Source organism: Phalaenopsis equestris, unplaced genomic scaffold (genome assembly GCF_001263595.1).
Source record: "Phalaenopsis equestris unplaced genomic scaffold, ASM126359v1 Scaffold234078, whole genome shotgun sequence".
Lineage (NCBI taxonomy): Eukaryota > Viridiplantae > Streptophyta > Magnoliopsida > Asparagales > Orchidaceae > Phalaenopsis > Phalaenopsis equestris.
In genome coordinates this window covers 111,237-139,083 of record NW_018252004.1, presented here as the reverse complement: position 1 = coordinate 139,083, position 27,847 = coordinate 111,237, and the positions used below count along the sequence as shown (strand labels likewise).

At 35.4% G+C, this 27,847-nt stretch overlaps 1 protein-coding gene across 1 annotated transcript in view; it reads right to left on the bottom strand.

Annotated features, from left to right (window-relative positions):
- LOC110038828 (protein transport protein Sec24-like CEF) overlaps window positions 1–27,243 on the bottom strand; it is a 59,874-nt gene extending 32,631 nt beyond the window's left edge. The window contains exons 1-11 of the mRNA XM_020743740.1: window positions 26,191–27,243; window positions 22,737–22,973; window positions 22,534–22,608; window positions 22,367–22,465; window positions 15,866–15,977; window positions 12,140–12,267; window positions 8,031–8,150; window positions 7,272–7,352; window positions 5,129–5,206; window positions 4,921–5,013; window positions 4,572–4,626 (exon numbers count right to left, since the gene is read on the bottom strand). Of these exons, the coding sequence (XP_020599399.1) occupies window positions 4,572–4,626; window positions 4,921–5,013; window positions 5,129–5,206; window positions 7,272–7,352; window positions 8,031–8,150; window positions 12,140–12,267; window positions 15,866–15,977; window positions 22,367–22,465; window positions 22,534–22,608; window positions 22,737–22,973; window positions 26,191–27,147 (2,035 nt within the window). The 5' untranslated portion in view covers window positions 27,148–27,243. The remainder of the gene's footprint in view (window positions 1–4,571; window positions 4,627–4,920; window positions 5,014–5,128; window positions 5,207–7,271; window positions 7,353–8,030; window positions 8,151–12,139; window positions 12,268–15,865; window positions 15,978–22,366; window positions 22,466–22,533; window positions 22,609–22,736; window positions 22,974–26,190) is intronic.
- Window positions 27,244–27,847: the final 604 nt, after the last annotated feature.

The following is a 27,847-nucleotide window of genomic DNA, read 5'->3' as shown; positions in this document are numbered from 1 at the left end:
CCAATCACCTCGCTGCTTCAACTCTTGACCACCCTCCATACTTGTTGAAGCTGCCCAGGAAAGGAGCCTTGTTGTCTTTTTTCCGTAGTTCTGCCACCCAACCACCTATTTCATCTATCTCACTCGTTGCCACAACCCCGAGACAATACTATATTTGTAGTCCTGCAGCTCACAACCTCACTCGTTGCCACAACCCTGAGACAATACTATATTTATAGTCCTGCAGCTCACAACCCTTTCACCTTCGCAGCCTCTCGGTTTCCTATCCCTCCCCTTCCCTGCCACCAGTAGTCCTAGCCCTCTCCTTCGCCAACGTTGTTGTTTCAGGCCCTCCACTTCACCGCCAAAGAATTCCAACCCCTCCTTTTGTTGTCCAGCAACCCACTGCCCACTTAAGCCTCCTACCACCACCCACCGACGACCTGACTGACCTTCACCACCCTCGGGTCAAGCCCAAGTGTGAATTTGTGTTTTGTTTTGTTTTAATTTCCCTTCCAAGTGTGTTTGGTAGTAACCATCTATTTGTTCTAAGTAAAAACAATTGTTTTTTCTATTGTGGTTTGGGTTAACTCCGGTATCAATAATTATCAAATAAAGTCTAACAATTGTCCTATCCTAGGATTTCTAGCATCACCTCCTCATATCATCCCCCCCAAATTTTTCTTCACTGCCCTACACACCTCCTTCCACCTACCAATATCCCAAAACCCCAACCACGTCATCGTTGAAACAATTGTCGGAATCTGATCAGGAACCTACCATGGATGACATACAACAGTTACTCCACCAAGTGTTGCATCGGTTGACATTGAGGAAAGAACCCAAGGCAGAATCACTGTCATATGTAATAGTGAAAACTGTGAAGGAGATCAAGTACAATACCTGAATCCCTTCCGTAGGGATGATTCTAGTGGAGAATAAGGCAGGCATGCCACAGTAATTTGGGGCACACTATCAGAGGAGATCTAAAGCTGAAGCCCCTATTGAAAAATACATAGATGAGGCGTTGTTGGAGGATACAAAAACAAGATTCTTGTTAGATGATACAGAGATGGATTGCCCGTTGGAAGATACGGATATGGAGTGCCTATTAGAAGATACAAAGATTCGATAATTAAAGTGGGCATACCTGACTTGGAGAGGAAAATGAATCCAGACGACTTGCTCAATTGGATGTAAATTGTTGAGTGTATATTTGAATACAAGGAGGTGCCTGATGACAAGAGTGAAGTTAGCCATCATCAAACTGAAGAATAATGCTTTGTTATGGTGGTAGAATCGAAAGAGGGAGAGACAGAGAATAATGGGACAGAATTAATTCTTGAGAGAAGAGGAAACGGGAGATACAGTGACAATGTCTACTCCCAAACTACCACCAAGACAACTCCTTGAAGCTCCATTACCTGCAGCAGAAGCTATCAATGGATCTCACAACAAAATTTAAGCAACTTAAGTTGAAGTGTCAGCCAAAAGATATAAAGGAGCACACCTTAGGCAAGTATTTGGGATGACCGAAGCTTGTTATCAGTGATGTGACCCGGATGCAACCCTATAGGATATTGAGGGACGTGCAAACTTTAGCACTGAAAGTGAAAAGACAAGAGAAGAAAAACCCGAAACCATAACTAGTCAAACAACCACCCACAGTTGGAGACCTTGGGAGGACCACGCCTTAGGAAGTGAAGTAGACTGGTTAAGAGGAGGTTGGAGCCACTACAGTTCCAGTTGGTAAATGCTTCAGATGTCATGATTTTGGCACATCGCTTTGAGTTGACTGATGAGCTAAGTTGTGACTTTTACCGAGCAGAGGCAAGTGAAGGAAGTAAGTGATGAGGAAGCAATTGGAGAAAAATTTGAAGAGTACCAATTTCTACCGGATGAGGACGAGATGCTTGTGGTTCAATAAGTCTTTTAGATTGAGGTGTCGATGGAGCAACAATCGCTTCGCCGCAATATACTCGTTGCACCGTGAAGGGAAAGGAATGCACAATTATCATCGATGGAGGGAGGAGCAAAAAATGTGGTGTCAACACTGATGGCGGACAATTTGAGCATCATCACTCAAAAACATCCTTAGCAATATTCTCTGCCATGGTTGAAGGAAAACATGATCAGCATTGGCATTTAATTGGGAGTCAGCTGCAGGATCATGTTTGGTGCAATGTGGTGCCCATGGACGTCTGTAACATTTTGTTGGGGAGACTGTGGCAATATGATCACAAGAGTCAACATAATTGTACAGGAATACATACGCATTCATCAAAAATGGAAAGCACAGAGTCATCCTCTGTGGAGTCCAATATTACAAGTGTCATTGCAAGCAGAGAGGCATCTGGAGTATCATTCCTAGTGGTGACAAAGGACCGTGAGAGAGGAGCCGGTAGCAGACACAAGACAACCAGAACAAAGAGTTTCAAGACATCCTTTTTACAAGCTTTCCGGCCTAGCCACTACCATTCAAGGAGATTCAAATTGTCCTAAACTCAAATCACGTTGAACCAACCTTGGGCTGCTTTTAGAGAATTCAACATAATACACTTGGCACGAAATTCTTGTTCAGCTAAGCAGAGTACCTCGAGATAGTTGGATTGATATGGATGGTTGCTCGTAAATGGAGAAAACTACTCAGGTGTTTTGGGAGGCAGTGCAGTCGTTGCTAAGATCTACGTGCTTCTCAAACCACATTAAGAGACCCCTCTATCCCAAAAAATTACAACAACTTCGCTACTTTTAGCATGCAAACAAAAGCTTCGACAAATGAGGTTAAAGCTCCCCAACCTCGGGAGATTGACAAGGGAGCTTACCCGCAATAAATTTTTGTGATATTGTAGTTGCTACCTCGGGATTCAATATAGCGGGTGCAGCCGAAACGGTCCCATTTTCCTTATGATTTTGTTCCTTTTATCTTCCATTCATTTTAGTCATTTCCTATGGATGTGTTGCATTAGGGTTTGGAAGGCAATTTGATGATGTTGTCTTTCAGGACAGTCGTAGATGTCCAGGGTTTCCCCTTTTATAGTTGTATCCAAAGAAAATGTGTTCTGGCTATAACTCATTTGAGATGGTGATCTCCTTCGAAGGGATCAAGTGGTGCATTAGTTGTAGTCATTCCCAAGGAGACCTGCAACCTCCGCAGCCGCCACCATTGCATTCTTGTCCCTCCTCTTCGTTACCATCGCAATCCTAGCCCTCCGACTTAGTCCTCATTCTTCTTCCCACGCTGTCATTATTTCGACCTCTAACCAACCCTTTATACTTGCAACAGCTGCCTAGGATAGCAACCTTGCTGTCTTTTTCCTATAGTGCCACCACCCAGGCACCTATTTCATTTATTCCAGCCATCCCCTTCGCTGTCGCAGCCCTCCAGAACTGAAACTTCTTATTTTCCTGCAATTCACAGCCCTTCACCTACACTGCGCCTCATTGTCCCACAGCCCTCCCCTTGGTTGTTGCTCCCATTCCAAGCCCTCCGCCTCTCCGCATCACTCACAACGTAATTTCAGCCTCTCCTTTTGTTGTCCAGGGACCCACAACCCATTTCAACCTCCTACCACCTCTCTGACCTCTAACACCTCTGGATCGAGTCCTAGAGTGAGTTTGTGTTTTATTTTGTTACAATTCCTTTTCCAAGTGCATTTATTTGTAACCATCTATTTGTTTGAAGTAATACCATTTATTTTTCCTATTAAAGTTTGGGTTAACCCTAGTATCACTAATTTCATTACTTTCTTCCTAGAATAGCCCAAATATTTCCTCATACCAAATGCTTCGAAAGAATTTCTTCCACCCTTTCCATTCCCCACAATAACATCTAACAGCTGAGATTCTATGATGCATTGATCTCGTGCTATGAATGCTACTTTAGTTATTTAAGACTATTTCATCGCAAAAGGCAACTCCATTTCACCACTGAATTATAAGACATGAAAGTTTTTAAGTAGTGTATCCATGTCAACCCCAACACAAGCCCAAAAAAAGCCAATGATAAAACTCAAGATGTTCGCCATGACAAAGAAAGATATTACAACAGAATAAACAAGGCAGGAACCACAACATGGTAGTGACTTCGGTGACTTTATTACTGAGAAAGTGCTCTGTTTCTCAGGACACTGCCACATAGCCTACAAACAACAGCCATGAAATGCACACAACCTCTATTTCATGTTAAACTAAACTAAGATTTAAGCACAAAAAAATTAGAAAAAAAAATAGATTGCTCCCAGATTACATAAATTGGCAGAGAACATGATAAAAGAAACGAGCATTTACAAACATACTACCCAATTCCTATGTATTTACACATCTAACACCTATACTTTAATTTTTTCATTTATACCACCCAAGTCTTTCATATCATATCGAAAGTCCCACCATTTTAACTTTTAAAATGTGAACATCCTTGTCATGCATATGTAAGGCAACACGTACTTAAAAATTGAAGTTTAGTTGTTAGATATGTAAACAAAAATACTTATGTAAACCTCCTAAAAGAAAATACTAAATCATTAAAAAAAAAAAAATCAGAGTCCATTTTTTTATATATATGGAGCTGAGAACCTCATAGAATTTACCTGATTGAAAAACGAGAAGCTTCCCCCCTGTTGGCTTCAGAGCCAGAAAAGCAGCCTAAAAGAGGTATGAACCAAAGGCAATAATTAGGATGAAAGAAAAAAAAAATCAAAGAAAATATGAACAAAAATATAATGTTAACAAGCACAAATCTAATTTCAAATTGCTGAATCGATCCTCCACAACATCTAGCAAAAATTAACCTCACATGCAAAATCTGACATTCAAAGGAATGTGCTCCATCCTTTCAACATGTTATACACCAAATTAAGGTTTGGCAAACGCTGGAGTTTCTTGAACCACAAATAATACTGAAAATCGAAAGAATTCAACCTTCAAAATAAATTAAACCTTTATTGCAGCACCAAAAGCTGAATCAGCAACTCTGTTGTTTTCAAACATCGATGGAATACTTTCAAGCAATTGTTCAAGGTGTTGCCGGCACTGAACCCTCAAAAAGACAAGAATAGCTAAGAAAGTCTTTAAAATTATTGTACGCCACAAAGTATGTAAATAATATGCATATCTAGCAGAAAATTAATCTTTTAAATATACTAACCTCACCAACTGGAACAATTAGATCAGTATGCAATGGAGTATAAACATCTTGTATGTCTGGAACAACAAGCATCAAAGGCTGCCAAATGATTGCAGTTGAAGCAGGGTTAAAGGGTGAAAAAAATATGTGCTACGCCAGGATTAAAAAATAAGCTAAATACAGCATAAAACAAGATAACTTTAAAGGCTTCCAAGCTAATCCATAGCATTTTCTTGCGGATACATGTTATCCAAAAGTGGCATCATTTAATGACTTGTTCTAATTCACTAATCGCTTCAAACAACAGGTACAGGAATATCACTGTCTCACAGTCAATTAGCACTTGGTCAAGCCTTTCGCTGTCATAAAAATTTATTAGTTCAAGTTCAAATTTCAAGAATCAATCGCCTCATATGTGATGGATAAATTGCCGGGTCCAAAATGGTAACAAGTTCATATTATACAGGCATGCAAAAAAGTCTACTTAAGCACTACATTTAGTATACAATTAAAGATGGAAATCTTCACATTTATTCATATGGTAAGCATTACAGCATACAGCAAGCATTAGTTTTGTGATTTTTTTTTTTTCAATGGTTGGTTAATTTTCTTTGTTATTTCAATATTTGAGTGCAAGCCAACGATGATCTCCACAAAGGGTAACATTGGCCGTTGACATGATTTCCTAATTTTGGGTTAATTTATTTGATTAGCATGAATTCAATTTTGATTGAGTTTAGGTTAACATCCACAAAAGATTGAGATGGCTCAACTGGACAACATAATATTTTTTATGTTGCACTGGGAAATTAGTTGGACCTTAGATGATTCAAAATATTAAAAAGAAATAGCAAAAGTGGAATACATAAAAGTTGAGATCTATTGAGAATTGTGGTTTATGAACCAACAAGCAGATGCAGTCGTAGCCATGGCCCTTCCTAAGCATGAAAGAGATATACTTGGGGATTATCCTGATACCTGTCCCTTGTAAATTGAGAGTTATGTGTGGCACCCTTGTGGTCGTTGATGGGATTAGCTTGTGGCTCTACTACATGAGTTTGTGTATGTAACTGGGTTAGCTACTATTCCGTTGATTTGGAAATTTTACATTTGAAGAAGGTTGGTTTGATAGATTATAGAAATTAGCTACAAATTCTTGCTTGAACTATTTAACTTAAAATAAAATTGATCTTGTGCTAACCTTATCTACAAGCGCAGGTCATCAGTTTTTAAACAATTATCTAATATATGTTATTTAAAACTATTTCTTGAATAAAATTACTTGCTAATTTTAATCTTAAGAGTAAATAAGATGTGTAATTTCTTTAAGCGTGATGTAAGTACAACTAATTTAGTAAGGGGGAATATTTTATATCATATATATAATTTATCATATCCTTATTTGGACCTCTTGAATTTGATCAAAAAGCGGTGTTAGAAATCTTATTTGCAAAAATTCACAATATTGGCTCATCAATTTTATTTTTTCACAATTTATTGCTGAAATTTTTATAAACATTATCAATTGATTTTAAAATCTACTTTATTTGTTTTAAGTTAAGGAAAATGAATTGTTGAATTGATTGGTAAATGTGACTGGAGAAGTCATCTCCATGATCTGAGGGCAACAAGATTTTTCCAAGAAAATGTTTAAATTAATACTACATATATATTTTATTACCATGTTTGATGCTATTGAATTTGATCAAAAGAAAGTCTGTCAAAAATCAAATTTGTAGAAATTGATAAATTACCTCGTTAATTTTATTTGTTTCTAGTTTCTTGCTCAAATTCTCAAATGTTTTCAATCATTTCATTAATAAACAATTTTAAACTCCGGTGTTGTCAGTTTTTCAGTTAAGGAAAATGAGTTATTAAATTATTTGGTTACCTGTAATATGTGGATCACCTATTTTCTTTTGCATGAGAGCATAAAATGCAATACGCATCAAATAGTTACATTTGAAAACTACCTTGAGTCGTCCTGCATTAATATTGTTGATGAAATTCTATTAAACTTCAGAACAAGCGCTAGGTTGAAATCCTCTAGTCCCGGTTAATTCACATTATACAAATGCTTGCTTACGTTTTAGATAGGAAAAAAACAACTCAAATCACAGAACCTTCTTCATGTCGCTAAATTACAAAAAATATGAGTGCTTACCTGCTGTAAAGCTCGCTTGAGATTGTAGAAATGAATAGCAGAATCAAATGTTGCAATCCCCGCCATTGTTCGAGGACCTTCCTGCCAAAAAATAAAAAATAAAAAATATCTATTATTCTGATAGTAAATAAGTGAAATGAACACGAACATAAAGTAATGAGCTCTAATCTCCTACGGAGCAATAAAATTATATCTACATATGTGAACTAGGTAGCCAGAATTCTTCAACAAAAAAAAAAAAAGACAGTTCATAAAGTTCCCAAACAACATTACACTGCAATATAAATAGCAGTAAATGATCCTGCTTGTGCACTTGAAGATACCATGGTCTAGGTTAACCCGAATAATTTTCGAATCAAGTTCGGGTTAGATATTCTAGTAATTGTTTAGATAAATAATAGCATTTTATTATTTGTTTGTTAGCAATTTTGCAATCTTTTTTTTTCATTTCTTTTTATAAAAATAAGGGCTAAATCATGTAAAGAGTGTAAGAAGGTGCATGTCACAATTAAAATTCTTGAGGTTGAAAAATATGTAAAATATTTTTAGGAAATGAAATCTCCTTGTTTAGGCATTTTATCATTTTTTTCTTAATAATTTGACAACTTTCTTCTTTATTTTCAAAACCATCCTACATCATAGAGTACAACAATAATTCAATGCATGGCAACAAAGTTCCTGATGGCGAATAATATTTCATGCCGGTGGGAGACATAAACTAGACATATGCATAAATAAGGAGAAATTTTCTCTATTTACCGGAAGATCTGCAATAGCCTGGCTGATTGCACTGCAAGCAGCTGCAGTAGCACCAGTTCGTATGGCATTCATTGAGACATCAACAAGGAAGAAGAATACTGCAGGCATTGGATCACGAACCTGTGCACCAGAAAAAAAAAAACCAGATTACTTAGCTGGAAGGGGGCGTCGACAGCTTTTCAAATTTAAACTCTGAGACCATCAACTAACTGAACAGAGTTATATGAAGCGCATAATAAAATGCATTAGCATCATAAGTACAAGAACACAAGAAAATAAATAAATTAATAATTAAGGGAAAGGTACACCGTTTGAAAGCAAGAATACAAGAAATATGTAATATGCTAGTCATTATAAACTTGTACAAAGGATGTATTAAAAAAGGAAGATTTAAAGACATACCACTCAATTTCTATGTATTTACATATCTAACGCCTAAACTTCATTTTTTACATTATGTCACTTTGCCTATGAATGAAAGGGTGAATCTCTCTTTTAAAAGTTAAGGAATTGGCATTTTTTATGTGATATGAAAAATTTAGGTGATATAAATGTAGAAAGTAAAGTTTAAGAGTTAGGTCATAAGAATTAGGCGGTATGTATTTAAATACCCCATTAAAATTTGAGTCAATAATATAAAAATGTCTTTGATTACATGGTAAGTGCGGCTAGCAAAATTTAGGAGTTAAACTGTGGACTGGTTTAGGTGCGTCAAAGCCTGCAGTTTCTGTCCTTTCACATTTGAAAAACATGCATACGATTACAATCCGGACAGGTGCTTCTAAGACGAGTCATTATCATTTCTATATGTCAATGAGCTAGTAAGAGTATCCAAAAGGCATGCAGATATTTACTGAGGATGATAGAGGGTAGTTGAACGCAAGAATTGATAAGTTGCAATGCTTCAAGAAAAACAAACAATTATTATTACATATCTCACACTTATACTTTCATATTTACACATATAACACTCAAATCTTTAAAATCACATAAAAAAAACACCATTATAACTTTGCAAAAGTCAAATACACATTTCATGCATAGGTTTAAGGGGCCAAAGTGCTTTGTATGTAAATATGAGAGTTTTGGTGTAAGATATGTAAATACATAAGAATTGTGTGCTACGTATGTAAATTTCCAAAAAAATAAAGCAAGATTTCACACATGCATTTCCTGCACCTTGATGAAGGTCAAAGGACGTTCAAGTGCAAAAAAATGCTCCGAATACCAAAATACAAATCTTTCAAAGAGCTTGTACAACAACAACAAGCCTTTATCTCACTAAGTGGCCAGCTACATGAATCTTTTTTCTCCATTGTGTCCTATTGAGTGTCATATTTTCATTTAATCGTAATAAATTAAGATCATTTTTTTATAAAAAATGCCAAGATCTTTTTAGTTCTACTCTACCTTTCTTAACATAAATCAACCAAAAACATCTCCTAACCGAATCATCAGACGGTTAACGTCTACTGTAACCAAACCATCTAAGATGACTCTCTCTAATCTTCTCTGTTATTGGGGCTACACCAACCCTTTCATGGAAATATCTGTTTCGCACTTTGTCTCTAAAGAGTAAAGCCACTCATCCACCTAAGCATTCTCATCTTAGCAACCCTTAACTTAATTTTATGTTTCACTTTTATAGTCAAACACTTTGCGTCATACTGCATTGCCGACCTCACCACCATCTTATAAAATTTTCCTTCAAGTTTAAGCAGTACTTTTCTATCACACAAAAGACTCAATGCAAACCTCCACTTCAACCATTCAACTTGAATTCTACAATAACATCCCTATCTATATCACCATTACTTTGAACAACATATCTGATATATCTAAAACGTTCACTCGTTTCAATGATTTGATCACCCATTATTACAAGTCTACTACTAGATCAACTACTACTAAAATTGCATTCCATGTATTCAATTTTACATCTACTCAAACAAAGACAGACTCAATGCAAAGTAGACCTCCATCATTCAAGTTTTTCCTAAACTTTTTCTCTAGTTTTATCCATAAGAAGGATATCATCAGGGAAAACTGATATATCTAAAACGTTCACTCGTTTCAATGATTTGATCACCCATTATTACAAGTCTACTACTAGATCAACTACTACTAAAATTGCATTCCATGTATTCAATTTTACATCTACTCAAACAAAGACATATAGACTTTAAAGTAGACCTCCATCATTCAAGTTTTTCCTAAACTTTTTCTCTAGTTTTATCCATAAGAAGGATATCATCAGGGAAAAGCACATACCAAGGTACATCCTCCTATAAATGTCCAATAAGAGCATCCATAACTAAAGAAAAAAAGATACGGGCTTAAGGTCGCCCCCCAATGTAATCCAACTGAAAGATGAAAATATTTGGTCAATCAACCTTCTGTTCGAACACAAGTAGCAACTCTAGTGTGTGTGTGTGTGCATGTGTGTGTGCGCGCGGTGCATATCTTTAATGACTTGAATATAATTCATATTAAAACCTTTCTTTTCTAGAACTCTCCAAAGAACTTCTCTTGGAACCTTATCGTAAGCTTCTTCTAAATCAATAAAAATCATACGTGGATCCTCCTTACTCTTTTTGACTTCTGCATAAAACCTCTTAATACATGTATAGCTTACAATGTAGACTTGACCGACATAAATCCAAACTGATTATGAAAAATACTTGTATCATGTCTTAACCAATATTCAATTACTCTATCCCATAATTTTAATGTATGACATATTAACTTAATTTCCCTATAATTTGTAAACTTTATTGCATCCTCTTTATTCTTAAAAATGGGGGCCAACATACTCTTCCTTCACACCCCAGGTATCTGTTAGCTTTTAAAATAGTATTAAAAAGTTTAGTAAGCCAAGAAACTATCACATCTCCTAAATATTTTCACACTTTTATTGGGATACAATCAGATCCTACTGATTTTTTTACTTTTTTTAAGCTTCATCAACTCTCTTTTTACTAATGCAATGATAAAAATAAAAAATTTTATTATTAAAGATCTTAAACTCACTAAAGTCGATCGTATTTTCAAAAACTTCATTGAAAAGTTTATCAAAATATCTCACTCAACTATATTGAATATCTTCATCCAAGAAAAGTACATTTAGCGTGAATGTAATTATTATACACCAGCTAACATATTTAGGGCAGAAATGATGCAACTTTATAACCATGAAACTAGGACAAATTTTAAAACAACCAAACTTATTTGATGATTAGATTATGTTACAAAAAACAAAAGAACGGAAATAAAGATGGGACCAACATACTCTTCCTTCACTCCCTAGACAACTGTTAGTTTTAAAAATAGTATTAAAAAGTTTAGTAAGCCAGGATATTATCAGATCTCCTAAATATTTTCACACTTTTATTGGGATACAATCAGATCCTACTGATTTTTTACTTTTTCTTAAGCCCCCTCAACTCTATTTTTACTAATGCAATGATAAAAATAAAAAATTTTATTATTAACGATATTAAAATCACTAAAGTCAATCGTATTTTCAAAAACTTAATTGAAAAGTTTATCAAAATATCTCAGTCAACTATATTGAATATCTTCATCTAAGAAAAGTACATTTAGCGTAAATGTAATGGTTATACACCGTCAAACATATTTGGGGCAGAAATGATGCAATTTTATAACCATGAAGCTAGGCCGAATTTTAAAACAGCCAAAGTTATCCAATGATTAGATTATGTTACAAAAAACAAAATAACAGAAATAAAGACAACATAATTAAGAATCAATAATAGAAAAGCCTTGGGATAAGTAAAAGGGACACAAAAAATGACGAAAGAATTTTAACAAAAAAATATAAATAAAAATTTACGTTATATATACACGTTACAAGCTGGCTAATGGAAGAAAAAAAATTATAAATTAAACAAATTATCCAGAGTGTATTGCTCTGCATGAAAAGCATTGGAAAGTAAATGGATGTAAAAAGTGGCCGAAAAAATTTCAATACAAGAGCTTGTGAAATTGAAATATGTTTTATAGATGCACTTAGCAAGCTACCACATTGAGGAAAAAAATTAAGAGTAGGAGAAATATTCTGCATTATCTAAGGGCACGAGATAACAGACCATGTATTCCTTAGTAGCAACAAATTCAACTGTTCCTCTACATAGTTCAGGCCTCTCATCAGCATCACGACGTCTGCCATCTGGTCCAAGATTAATAAAGTAATCTCGAGGAGTCTCATTACTATGCCCTGCAAAGTTTTACTAACAAGAATGAGAATAAAATACTAACCAGAATTAAAGCAGGATATCATATAGATGAATTAATTGGAACAAAAATAAACATGCCATAAAAAAAGGCCAAAAAAAAAATATACTAGAGAAAAACCAAAATCAGACCAAATGATTGCTCATTTGAATGTGCACCAGACTAAAAAGACTAAATGGTTGGGCAAATCACACTAACATTGCTTAGATATAAGAGAAGTTCCACATAAATCCACACTTTTCTAAATCCTTAATTTTCATTCTGCCACATAAAAGTTATTCATGGAGACCTTTCTCTTGACATAACCATGAAGCCATACAGCTTTTTTTTCTTTTTTAATTTTGAATATAAGCTATACAGCTATTAAAAACACTTGAAGCTCGTAGAAAAATAACAACCATTCATCCATGTTAAATCTTATAAAATTTTAATCACATTTCTAACACAAAATAATGAATGAAGACCCAGATGTTTGGTTAAAGAAAAGCAATTTTGCCTACAGTATTTTGATCTTTAAAGCATATTAGTAAGTTCATTGATAAGTTTAAAATTAATAATAATTTAATTTGAAATAAACTAGTATATTTAATTTTTATAATACATATGTATAAATTTAATAATTTAGACTTTAGAAAAGTACCGCTAAGACTGAAAGGAAAATTTTATAAGATGGTGGTGAGACCTGCAATGCTCTATGGCGCTGAATGTTGGCCTTTAAAAGAGAAGCATAATAATAAGTTAAGTGTTGCCGAGATGAGAATGATTAGGTGGATGAGTGGCTTTACACTTAGAGACAAAATGCGGAATGAATATATTCGTGATAGGGTTGGTGTAGCTCCTGTGACAGACAAAATTAGAGAAAGTCGTCTTAGATGGTTTGGTCATATTAAACGTCGACCATTAGATGATCCGATTAGGAGAGTAGATGTTTTAAATTCGACTTGTGTTAAGAAAAGCAGAGGTAGACCTAGGAATTTTTGGCTTATTGTATTAAAAATGATCTTAATTTACTAGAACTAAATGAAAATATGATACTAAATAGGACGCAATGGAGAAAAAGGATTCATGTAGCCGACCCCACAGTGGGATTAAGGCTTTGTTGTTGTTGTTGTTGTTGTTGTAGACTTTGTGAATCCTCAATTTATTTTTTTTTTTAAATGCCCACAAGCTTTTATTGAAACAAATTCCACTAACTTTCAATTTATCCTTCAAAAGCATTTCTTATTTCATTATAAGGTTTAAAATTAATAAGCATTTCTTATTTCATTATAAGGTTTAAAATTAATAATAATTTTTTAGCTTAAAAAAGTGAAACAAAGTTTGTATTTTTACATTTTTGGCACATATTAATTTCACATAGACTTTGGTTTTTGACATTACCGATTTATAATTGCTGATTTTACATTTGACTTTTAATTGTTGATTTACAATAAAAGGGATGCTATTTATACTTCAATATATAAAATGGGATTTTACATAAATAGCACGCCAAGCAAATCTAATTACATATCACACTCAAAACATTAATTTACAAATAAACAACCTAAAACTTCTTTAACCATCAAAACTCTAACCTGTGAGAACTCCAGTTATAATTCTGCCATTTTGTTCGTTTGTCTCTCCCAGCAGCAGCATTGATTCATTATTTCCCATCTCCTTCCTTTGCTTAGGAGGACAATTCAAACCCCAGTCTTTACAGAAACTTCTCTGTTGTTTGGTTAATTGGTTCGCCACTTTCTACCTCCGCTTCCAGTCTTTACCAGAAGTTCATTTTCTCTCGCTATTATCTTTCTACGAGCTACTTGTCTGCTAGTAGACTTGCACCATTGCACAAACTCCAGGCAATATATCAGGCTGAACTCCCTCCATTCACATTCTCTTACGCGCCTCATCTTTGTTTTTATTTTCGCAGTTCCCTTTCCATCTATTCCAACAACTTTGATATCCCCGCCAACCACTCTAATCTTGCAGCTCCTCCACTATATCTTTATCTACAAACAATCAAAGCTGCTTATAGTGCTTCTTTACACCGCAGCAAGTGAGAAGACCTCTGCTTGCTTGTTGTCTTTAGCGACACAACAAATAACATGACATGGCATCTTTGAGATCCGACAAAAAATAGTTTGGGAGGGTTTGATGGAGTTGTAAACAGAGTTCTCACGGGTGTGAGTTTTGCGGGTTAAAGAAGTTTTTGGTGTTTTAATTGTAAATTAAATTGGAATGTGAAATATTAAGCAAATTCCCCTTTATTTTAATAAAAATGAGAATTTTCTAACATGTGCTGATTCTTTTACGGAAGAGTGATTTCCTATCACTTAACATCATTCTAAAATTTGTTGATTTGTACTTATGTGGATGTTATTTTTAAGATTCAATTTCTTAATTTAATAAAATGTAATCACTTAACATGTAAAACTGTTGTTTATTATACAATCAAATCACTTCAAAAAAAAAAAAAAACTATTGAATTAACTGCTATTCTATATCAATTAAAATATTATTTTATCATTTAACATCAATTAAAAATGAAAATTTTATCCATTTAATAAATACTTGCAAATAGGTGAGAGTTATCCGGTACTGGTGACAGATTTTGTGAGATCAAGAAAAAAAATTAAGGATTATCCATGAAGGGGTTATCGACCCTGATTAGAAAGCATATCACTCCTTAACAGCAAATCTAATGATATCAAGAGGATAGAAAATATGAAACTAATTGCAGATCTCCACAAAAAATTCCATCATTAAAAATAGGGTGAATATTGACTCACAGCCTCTTAAAATCATGTAACTCTGTGCAACTCAAAAGATCTGAAGTTTCACTGCTAAAACTAGTCGATCTCTCTTAATTGTGAAAACTGCTCATAATCAAAACAAGATTAAGAAAATTTTGTATGAACCCGACCAACACCATCCTCTACAACAGCAACTAGCAAGACATTGTTCCATTTTAAGTGTATGAATATGGTGATACGCTTAAATATCCATGCAAAAAGATAGCCAAAAAAACAGTGGGGACTTAACTATAGCTATAAACAGGAAAGTTTCTTACATCAAGAAAAGTGCAAAGGCAAAAAAAACGAGCTTAAGAACAAAGTATGAAAAAGATGCTCTTAAACTACAAGGTAGAAACAAGAACGCCTCAACATCAGCCACGCCACAACATATCATTGGTTAGCATGTTCAAATGCTTGAATTTAGCCAGATTATTCTTTCAACATTTAAGATTTGTAGCGGCCCCACAAGAAAGCATTCTAAAGCAGGAGTTCACAAAATATCTCAGCAAAAAAGTAAAGGATCAAGCTAAAGCACAATTGACAACACATGCTACCATTCTAAGTACACAGTAGAATTAACAAAGGCTTGCAATATATAGCAATTCAAAAAAAATTATTAAACTAAAAGACATGTACACAACTATAAAAAAATAAGCTTTTTTCTTTTTTTAAGCCATGAATCAGCTGAATTAGAAATTTTAGATTTAAATCTGTATGATAGAATTCTTAAATTTATCAAGTAACAATGCCTTCAAAAATCTATAATAAAAGGAAACAAATCAATCAAAAACTTTTCACCCTTACCACAAAGGTTGCATATAAAGCGCTTGCCCTGCTCAACAAATTTCATAAAAGGATTTATGTAACCCTTGCAACGAGAACATCGAATAGGTCCAATCTCTCCGAAATCAACCACCTAAAGAAAATTAAATAATTACTTTGTTACAGCTGCATCACTATGAAGCACAAAACACAAAAATAAGCCAAATAAAAGCAGATGAATTATAAGAAATGTATATGACGCTAAAAAAGTTCTAATAGAAATTTATCATTGATTAATAAAAAAGACTCCATAAACACAAAAAATAAAAGTGAGAAGAAGTTCATAATCATTAATAGCCAAGAAAAAACTCAGGAGAGTAACACAAACTCATGTGTGCCCATATTGGCTGCCACCCTACAGTTGTCTCAGTTCATAAACGAGGAATCTATTGAGAAATAAAAGATTCAGTATATGTTTTTTTCTATTGTGTGTAGAAAAGCCGTTTAATGACTCTGTGGTTCTAATGAGTGGAGATGGCAAAGTGCTCGTTAATGGGGATAGCAAGAAAGAACTAGTAAGTGCATGCGAGCGTGCGACAAGAGCGACCAAACACAATAATACGAACATGATAATACAATTGCTAGAAGGACAAAGATAAGATGGGGAACAATAGAAGAGAGAAAGGAGGGAAGGATTTCTGATGGGAAGGGCTTATGATGGAATAGGCTTATGAATCACTTTGATATCAAGTTGAGGGGAAACAATTTGATAAATAATAAGAATAAACCTATATATGGCAATAAAAATATATATCACCCAAGTAATGTATTTCACAAATACCATGTCACCCTACCATTACTTTCTGAGTATGGTAAAATTAATCAATCGACATGCAAGGCTAACATTGCTAGTTTAACATGCTTATGTTTTATCATTGATATCCCTTTTTTCCTCTATTTGCTCGAAATTTGTTACCAAATGTTGTTCATCTTTAACTAGTAAAATGAGTATTGCCCACGCAAAACACAAGTACACAAGGAAGTTATGAGGATATTAAGTTATTAAAATATAGCTTTGACTTATGCACAAAATAAAATTGACTCACAACATCTTGTTGATCTCAATATAAAATATGCGAACAGACAAAATCAAATACCGCATCAAGAACAAACAGCTACAGCAATGAACAAAATGAACTGGAAATGTAGCGATCACAATTGAAATTAGATTAAAGTTCCTCCTATTCATAAAATTAATTATGTCGATGTGTGCTTAGCATTAAAATTAGCAAAAAAATTAAGAGTTGATTCATTCAGGCATGGTGAACGTGATAAGTGTCACAGCGTCACATAGATTGGAGCCAAGGCAACTCAAGCAATGACAAAAATTTGCTTAAACATTATCCATTCGCAAAAGAAATCTCACCAATGCATCTAAAAATGACAAATTTATTTATGAAAAATGTGACACTCGAAATTAAAAAAAAAATAAAAAAATTATGAAAACATGACTAATGGCAAAAAAATTTATTTTGAGTATGTATAAAATTAAAATAAAAAATAATAATTAGCATTATTATTATCATCATATAATTAATTTTTGTATTTGATTACCTTCTTCGACAGGCCCGTCACCCCAACTCACTTCTATCATACTTTCTCATGCTATCGCCGTCTACAAAATCCAATCAAAATGAACAAAGATATTACAACAACAACAACAAGCCTTCATCCCACTAAATAGGGTAATACACAAAGATATTAACACACTGCTATACCTTATTACACTTCTCCCTCATGTGCAAATCTCGTCCTTGGCGACCCGCTTTCTCTCTGCCTCTCCCTATCTTCTCTCCACTCAACTCCCCTTTCAATCTCACCTCCTATGCCTCCTAATTAAAAACTAGCTCACCCTAGGAGTCCCCTCAAGCCTTGCGACCCTCCTATCAAGAAGCCACCAACCCGAACCCCTGCATTAGCTTTCTCCCTCATGCAATCTTTGTTCGAATCAACATCATGAAGCCCAACTCATGAGCAACTTGTTCATCTCTTATTGCTCTTCCCTCACCTCCTTATTATGCCCTCTTTATCCCAAGGACACAACACATCTCCCTCTACAATGCTCCCCTATTCATCTAGCAGCTATTCTTGACCCAATCAAGCCCAAGCAACCCCACTCTCCCTCATCTCACTCGCCTCCCTCTCATCACCCAACGTCTACTCCAAGCCTTGAACATAGAGCTCAAGCTACAAATCTTGATCCCTCCACATGACACTCCAAACCGCTGTCTGCTCCAAGCCTTGCACATAGATCTCAAGCTACAAATCTTGATCCCTCCACATGAGACTCCAAACCGCTTTCTTATTCCTAGGGCCTCTCGAACTCCACTCATGCAAGAACCTGATTCGCCTCAGTTATATGTCGAGTTTCTAACAAGTTCCTCCCCAATGTCCCATATCCATTCGATCTTCCCCAACCACGGCAACAACTCGATCTCCTGCCCTCCCACTCTGTTCTTTTGCACACAGGCCGCAAAAAAGTCCCGTGTGGTCAACCTATGCCCGCACCGAGCTATGTTCTGATTGTTGCCAACAAAAACCTGATAAGTCTTAACCCTGTCAGTCATCTACTTTTCATTTCATACACAATGACTGCAGAGCTACTTCCCCCTAATTTCGGCCCACTAAAAACATCACCAACCATCTGAATCCCTCCTCCCTCTATTCCTACTTTTCTCTGAAATAAAAAATATGAAAATTATAGATATGTATTCACCTCGCAACATGTCGCCTCGTTGCCACTTGTGTGCAAGGTATAATACAAATAAAAGTGAGGAATGGCATCATCTCTCCATGAAAAATATAAGCAATCTCTCATATCATTTTGACACAACGGGCAAATTATGTTGTATGTCAATTTTCTTAAACAAATGTTTTAAGTCTCATGCACGCTCTTTTAAACATGATGGGTTAAAGACCCGTGTGCATCATGTCGATGCAGCATAAGGGCTATGAGTGTTAGTTTTTTTATGCAAGTACACCAAGTCCCATACACGCTTTCTTATGCATAGTGGGTTTGAAGATACATTTGGCCAATCTCGAGACACTTACCAAAGTTCTTTTTTTTTTTAAGCATGGTGTGGGAAGGGCTAGCATTTCTTATGCAACCCCCACACTAGAATGATCTAGGAAGCTACCAAAATTTTGTCAGCAATTTGTTCAGAAAGAACAAAATAAAAATTGTCATTGGATGTTAAATATTATTAAATGAGCAAAAATAATTGCAAATTTGAAAATAAAATGAGTGCCTGAACAAATGCATAAAATATTTTAAAGTACTAAAAGTAGACATAATTAAGATTTGAATAAAACTTGCATTGGACTTGAAACTTCACTGTTAAGGACGAGCAGGAGCTTCCTACACTTAGAACTCATCACGCATAATGAACTAGACTCATAAAAAATGAAAATGAATTGAACCGTCCTATTTATAGACAAAAAATATGTCTTGTAAGGCCCACCCGAATAAAAAAAAGCGTGAGAGAACAAATCCTAGCCTTCGAATAAAAAATGAAATCCAAATTAAACATGCAAGTTAATTTCATGTTTGCACAATTTGTCATAGAATCTGTAACATACGTACAAGCGAACAGAATACGGCATTACAAAAATTAAAAGTTAGGCTTTGCATGTTTTAGGGTTTTTCACAAATTAGCCTAAATTGTATAATTTTTAAATCCTACACATGTTTTATGAGATAATCTTTCAATATATGAATCTAATTCGTCCGCAAGTGCACCGACATACTTGCTAATTGTCTAAGGATACCAGATCATAAAATAAATATTACTAATAAACAATAACAAACAGCAATTTAGCACCCTCAGCAAACAATTAAAGAGCTGTGAACCTTTGCCAGGTATATGCCATCACCCTGCATGAATTTTTCATCCATATAAAAACAAAACAAAGAGAAATGGATGACAAAATATGAAGGAAAATAAAGGAGCTAAGCCAAATGTCTATCACTTTTGCGAGAATCTTTCATCCTGCACGCAGCCAATTCTGCCAGCCATGTCCTAAATTCAATTTACTCACTAAAAAATTCTAATAGAAAGATAAATCATATCAAAAAAATCTCCCTCCTACCACACAGTTTCAAAACCCTTAATCCAGAACTAGCCTAGCCATTTCGTGCAGCATGTGATGCCTGGCAAGGCAGAGATGCGAAAAGCATTGGTTCTAATCCAAGCCCTGCCCATCATGCTCTATTCAAAAGAAACTTTACAGATTGAGAACTTTCCCATAATTCAAATGCCCAATCCAAGCCAGTTAAATGTTGCAATTATGTTCTATAATAATTATCATGAGCGTAGCAAAAATAGACCACCTTGCATCATGGAACTTTAGTTGGATTTTGGACAGTCAATTGTTTCAAAAGACATCATTGAAAGGAAATAAACATGATTAAAGATTAACATAGTCGCAAAGAAAAATAAAAAATCAGCTACAGTAAACTGACATTATTTTAAGAATAACATTGGCTTCTGAACTCCTAAACTTGCTAAGATAGAATTAAAAAAAAACCTGCTTATCTTCCAGTTTTCTTCCGAATTGCACAAGATTCCTCTTTAGAAGCCTTTCTTAATAATTAACTTGTGCAATCAAAATATCAAAACTGATGTTCCATCGATCAAACAACAAGAGAAAAGAAGTTTGTATTATTTCAAAAAAAAAAAGGTATATATCAGTGATGCAATACTGTGCTTTAGCCCTTTTAAAAGCAACCATATTAGACATGTTCTCCTACAGGTATGTCGAACCAATGACATCACGAGAACAAATGTAAATGAATCAATGTTTCAAAAACATTTACATGAACTCAAGTCAACATGACTACCATAGGAGATGACCCAAGCGAAGTAAGGAATTAAAAATGAAATTGCAATTTTTTCTATCACTTCACTTTAATGATGAGGATACTTTAAGCTAAAAAATCTTACTAAATAGGTAGTTTTAAACAAATTCGATTACACTGCTCAAGTTTGTACCAAAAATAAACAAAGATAATATGAACTTCAAAACAATATAACCTCATAACTATATATTTCACCTTCTTAATAATCCATACTAACTCTTTATCAATGGACTTGTAGCCTTCAATCTATTTTCTTCTTGATTCATCTTTTTTCATCATCAAAGTTTAATAAAAAAATTCTTTTTTACACCTACATTTCATCATCAACTTGTTTGCAAGGGATGTACACATTTCCCAACACATAATGCTTTTATTGAAATCATTCATTGCCAAATTATCATCAATAAAACTATAACTTGATCTAAGCATTAAAAGTATTAGCATCCATTCCAAAGTAAAAGACAGTACAAGCCTAGCGTCTAGTAACACATGATAAGGCACTCATCCAAGCATGCCTTGGTGATAAAGCATGCTTGGGTGGTCAGCAAAGCATTATGGCCACATCTTGCCCGAGCAATTGACAACAACCTGGTATCTTTAACAACACTAGTTCAAATAACATTGTCAATGCTTCTTTTAGCTGAACAACTTCATATTTTCCTTCTAAATTATAAATAAAATATATGATATATCTTCCAGCCAAAAAAAAAAATGTTACTATTGACGATTAAAGTGTGAGAGATCATACATAGCATTTTATCAAATAGATCATTTTGTACGCCATGCATATTTGTGCAATAGCTGACCCAAATACTTGAGATAAGGTTACTAATTATATTGATGTTGTATATTTGTTCAACACCATCCCTAGTTCGAACAATGCATCATTATTTGATAAAGTAAGAAATTGAAAAACTATCATTTGAGGAGATGAGCACTTCACCCTAGTATTGCCATTGCTCATAAACTTAGCCTACTTAATTATCACTTTTAAGATCTTCCTTACACCACAGCCACCTAAACACAAGCTAAATAGGAGCTGTAAACCACTATCAGAAGAAATTATGGCAAATATTAATGCAACTCAAATAAAAAGATAACCGCCATGAGGAAGTGAGCATGGTGAAACATCGAACTGATGCAACGGACCTATCTGGCATCAGCATTTATAAATGCATCAAACAAACAAGTAAATTTACCAGTAGAAGAAAGCTTTCAGATTAATTTCCTGTTCATACTTGACCAATATTGTCAGGCGGCTAGCAGGTTTCTGCAAAAGAAATCTTTTTGTTTTCTTTTCTAACGAAATGAATTCAAAGTAATTTAAAACTGTTCTTTAAGATAAGCACCAGCTCATCTGATAAATAAGAGAACTGACATTTATCTGCTAACAGAAGGACAAAATACTCAAAGAAGTGCGGAAATTATCATTAAACAATTATGCATAGATTCTGGCAGAGCGCTTCAACTTTCCCATAATTTTAAAGCTGCATCAAGGAAATATTCCCACAACTATTAAATTTCATTAATCTGTAGCATAGAAATCAATATATTAACAAAATACACAAGAAATTTGGGAGGCAGTATGAAAGATAAAATAAATGAATAAACAAGGAAGTCATTACTTGGATAGGCTCCTCAGCCGGATTTGGAATTGCCAGGGGTTGTACCAGCAAAGCCAATGGCATGCTAGAAGTTGATAAAAGGTCTCCACTGCATGGTATCTATGAAAAACATATGAAATTTAGAGCAAGGAGAAAAATTAAGCAACTACACAAATCTACTATCACACCTGATTCATTGTGCATCTAATCAACCGTGGACTGCAGTTGCCAGTGTCTTTCACCACAAAATCACTTGTGGCGGGCTGTGTAAATTTGAAGAAGCAAAAGTAACGAGATTAAAAAAAATGATCAAAATACATTCAGAATTTCTCTTAAAAACATAAAAAATCAATGACAGTAAATTCCTCGTAAGAAATATTGGGGTAAATACCGGGGGATTGTTCACTTGGTTTCCTTGACGAGTCTCAAAAACAATAACTGAGGAACTAGACATCGGTCGAGGAATCTGATCGGGATCAATTTTTGAGGGAGTTGATGAATGATGCCCTGCAAGTGGTGAATTTCCCATCACTGGTGGAACTGGAGGCATAGATTGAGTTAACAAGCTTGGGGGTGCGCCAAACATCTGTGGTGGTGCTTGTACCATACTCGAAATGGGCGCTACACCCTGAAATGAGATACTAAAATCTTAGAAAACTTATATCATAATAAAGAAGTGCATCTTTATGTTTTTTTGATTTAGTAGAGTGATCAAACTATTGGAAATCCATTTGGAACATCTCACATGTATTACCTTACTAATCATTCGTAGAAATGAAATCATAAAACAAAAAATTAAAAAAATGAGACCTTATAAAATCAATCAACTTGCCATCATGTCGGTGGTCCAAGTATAAACATAGGAAAGATAGTTCAATTCAGAAAGCATTCTCATTTCAAAATCAAATTAAAATTTTATGATAAATTTTATTGCTCGGTAGCAGAATTAAAAAGTATAACAAAAAAACCTTTTCTAAACAAATGAATTGCAAAGGTAAAATGTGTACTAAAACTTCGAGGCTTAAACATTCAAGAGCATAAAAAATCTTAAACAATATAACTTCCCAAACAAATACCATTAAATCTTCATAATGATTGGGTAATGAACACAATTCACATTCCAGGCCTGCAGTGAAGAAGCCAAAGATAAACAGGTACTGCCTTTTGCTCCAGATTTAGTAGCCAGTAATCTCCGTTAAGTAGATCCCCAACTGTTCTATGTATTTTGCTTAACTCCTAGTAATAGAATCCATCCCAATCAGATTTTACATCTCACAAATTTTGGGGTTACATCAATTGATATCATGATATGTGAGTCCTCCTTTAGTCCTTCAAGAATAAATGAGTTTCCATTACTGGGGTGGGGGTGCGCCTATTGCCATCTTTTCTCTTTTTTCTTTTTTTCCTTTTTTTTTTCTTTTGTTTTATTTTATTTTCCTTTTGGTCAGGAACTTGGAGATGAGGTTAATGAACCCTTAAGAACTAATTCCACCCCAACATATGATGAAAGAGGTGCTTCACTGATACCATCACAAAGAGGCTATAGGTGTAAATCGGCACAGATTGGAATTTTATGCAGCAATTCAAGCTTAACTATTTTAGAAACAATTTCATAAGGAAAATGTTTTGCATTGTGATCAAGAAACTAGTCAAGTTTTCAATGCTTAAGAGAAATTAAATTTAGATCCAAGTGGTTTTCTCATCTCCAAGCAAATAATTTGTCACCTATAATAGGTTTTATGTTCTAAAACAATTTCATGATTGAATTAGTAGAAAGCTACGTCTTCCTAATACCTTGTCATTCGCAACCATTGGAATTGATCAACCAAATGAACTAAGAATATTTTATATTTTCACCTATTTATCAAAAGTGTGAAAAAAATAAATAAATAAAATCTTCAGTCACTAGGGCTATCTTTTCAAAGTTACTCAACTTTGCATTAGGATTAGAACATTGCATATCCACACTTTAAGTAATTCCTAAAATGAAAGAGGCTTAGTATATCCTTTAATAAAAAATGATAATTGATGTAGAGTCTTTGCAAAACAATGCATGATATACATAATATTAGATGATTCAAACCCTTATCAATTATGAATCATCCCATGGTAAAAGTAATCATGGATTTTGGGGTTGGGTTAACAAGATACAATAATGTAAGAACACTTTTTTTTTTTGTTTTTCATTGATCTTTTGATCCCATATAAAAAGAGTGGATGCTTGCAATTATGCTAAAATTTTATTAAAGAAAAAAATTGTGAAGATTCATGAAATGCCAAGACACATCACATTGGATCATGATATGAGATTCATAAGCCAGTTCTATAAAATTGCATGAAAATTTCTATTCATCAGAAAAAGTTTATCAAGTGCTAATGTTGCCCAATCTTATGGGTATCCAAGGGTGATCAACCAATCCCTTGGTGATATCCAATGTTACCTTCCAAGTTGAGCACCCACATCAATGGAAAGCAGTTATTGCTCAAGCCAAATTTCTCAAAAACATAAAATGTTGATCAAGCCAGAGTTGACAGCCAAAGTGGAATATAGAATAACCCAAGACACCATAGATTTGATGTTTAATGAGACAGAGAGGCTATGAGAGAAAGTAATACACAAAATCAAAGAAGTTGAACAATGAAAAAGGGTTTTCAAAATCGTATTAAACTTGTTAAAATAACATTGATGCACAAATAGCCACGATTGGAATAAAGAGAATATGACTTGATAGTAAGTTTTTAAATGAGTCATTTCCAAGCAAAAACCACAAACTTGAATATAGGAAGATCGGCTTGTGAAATGGATTGAAGATATTTCAACCAAATGCATAGAAAGTTAAATTTCCAGCGGAAATGGTCTATAGTCTAACATCGAACATATCATATTTATATCCAGCCAGTAACAATATCTAACCAACTTGTAAGACTTGAGGCCAAGTTTTATTGAAGGTTGGGAATATGGTGACACCTAGATGAACAAGAATTGCCTTTCGAGGTGGATTTAAGAACTGTGAAGCCTCTTTCAAGCGTGAATGAGTGCCTACTGTTTGGGTGTAAATTCCCAGCTAAATTATGTAATTTGCTCAAATGCTTGTTATAGAATCCATCCCAAAATTTTCCATTTTATCTCCAATTTGGGTTCACCTCATCATCAAAATTAGGTACCTATCAAACTAAGATATCCTACTTTGTAATATAGATCGCATAGAAAGAGGCAATAAGGCATCCAACATTTACCCCAAACACGTAGATATTATGATCTTAAACTTTGACAGATATCCACTGAAAGAGTAATAAAAGAAATCCCTGCCACAACACTCTCAGCAGTAACACCGATAATATACAAAAAAAAGGATAAGATCCGAAATTCTAAAAATTAGAGTCACATTCCTAATACATCACCAGACCAATTACCTGGAAGTACAAAAAATTCAATATTAGGCCATCAGCCAACCTATCCCAAGAGCTACAATCATTGTGTTGAAAAGCATCTATAATACGTTCAAAACAGAAAGCCTGAGGCAAGAATCGAGAGCTAGTTCTCTTGAACACATCCAGCAACAATACAAACGATTTCCAACCAAGATTCATCCTGCTAGCCATTGATGTAATCAGTACGGCTGCGACATAAGACCCAGCTAAAGAGCGCTCTAACGTAATGCTCTCCTCATTTATCAGTAAACAACCAAAAAACATATCATCAACTGGAATTAACAGATGCCTGCAGCTAAAACAAGTAACGCGGCCTGCCATATTCTGCTAAAAGTAACCAAAAATCCAATCCGGCTCCAATATAACATTACAGTTCAAATAACAAACAGAATGCGCACGGGAAACAAACTCACCGGCCGGGGTTGCTGCTGTTGCCAAGCAGGAGGCGATCCAAATGGAGGAGCAGCACCAGAAGTAGGTAGAGGCTGCCGCAGCCCTGAGTACTGATGCATCGGTGGCGGTCCCATGTACGGCTGCGATGACGGGCCTCCCATCAAGGGCTGGGATGGCGGGACACCCATCAGGGGCTGCGATGGCGGAACTCCCATCATGAGCTGAGATGAAGGACCTCCAGTCAAGGGCTGCGATGGCGAACCTCCCATCAAGGGCTGCGATGGAGGACCTCCCATCACGGGCTGCGATGGAGGAACTCCCATCAAGGGCTGCGAGGGAGCACCCCCCATCAAGGGCTGCGATGGCGGACCTCCCATCAAGGGCTGCGATGGCGGACCTCCCATCAAGGGCTGCGATGGCCGACCTCCCATCAAGTTCTGGGATGGCCGACCTCCCATCAAGTGCTGGGATGGCGGAGCACCCATCAAGGAATGCAATTGCGAAGGGCCGCTAACCATCGAAGGAGGAGCCATCGGAATACCAGAAGCTGGAGCAGAAAAAGATGAAGTGTAAATCGTTGGTGGCACCATATCATTCGCCTGCGAGCTGGCGGAAGGGCTTCCTGGGAGAACGCGAGAACCCTGGGTAGAAATCGAAGAAGTTAGAGGTTCCCTTGAAGATGCCGGGGTAGGGAATCGCGGACCGTTAGAAATGACCGGCGGCTGCTGAAATTGTGGGCGAGAGGGAAGAGCCTCAGGAGGAGGACCGGGGCGAGATCCCCCGGAAACGGCGGCCGGAGTGCCGGAGAGGAATGGAGGAAGTTGGGATGCGGGAGGGGGGCGCCCGATCTGTAGATTCTGCATGGCGCCAGGTAAAGACGATGCTAGGCTAGGGTTAGGGGTGGGGTTTGCTGTTGTAGGGGGATAATAACCGGGCCGAGACCCCGATGGGCGGCCTGGGGGGAAGGAGGAAGCCATGGATCGGCGAGGAAAAGATTAGAAGAGGGGCGTTTGGAGAACGGATCTAGGCGATCACCGCGACGAGGAAGTGATGGGGGGTCGTACGGGTTCGGGGGTGTGTTCTTGTGGTGATGTGTCCAAACGTATAATCGCTTGACACGTGTATAGAATTTGTTGGGTGAAAAGTGGGTGCTTGGTAAGTGAAGAATGGTCGAGGACGGCTCCTGAGACAGAATCACGGTGAGTGAAATTGCAGTTACGTTCGGTTTTGGTTAGCCGTTTTTCTAATAAAAATTTGAGCAATTCAGAGTCTTTTTTGGACAGCTCGTGCTTTTCAGGATAAACTGTTTTTATATATGTATATATCTCACACTTACTATCATATTTACATACATACCTCATAAATTTTTTATATCACATTGAAAATAATATTATTATCATGTTTTAAAGATGAAATATACATTTTCTTAATAAATTTAGAGCATTAAAATATTATGCATGTAAATATAAAAATTTTATTGTGAGATATGTAAATATGTAAGAAGTGTGTGCTTGTTAAGTAAATTTTCTCAAAAAATTTGATAAAAACTTGTTATCAAATGAGGAACTTGCATACATATATGACAACGTTTATATACTTATATATGCAAAATTTAAATTTGTAAATCTATTTCAATGTTAAATTATATCTAAATTATATAAAAATCTAAATATTAAC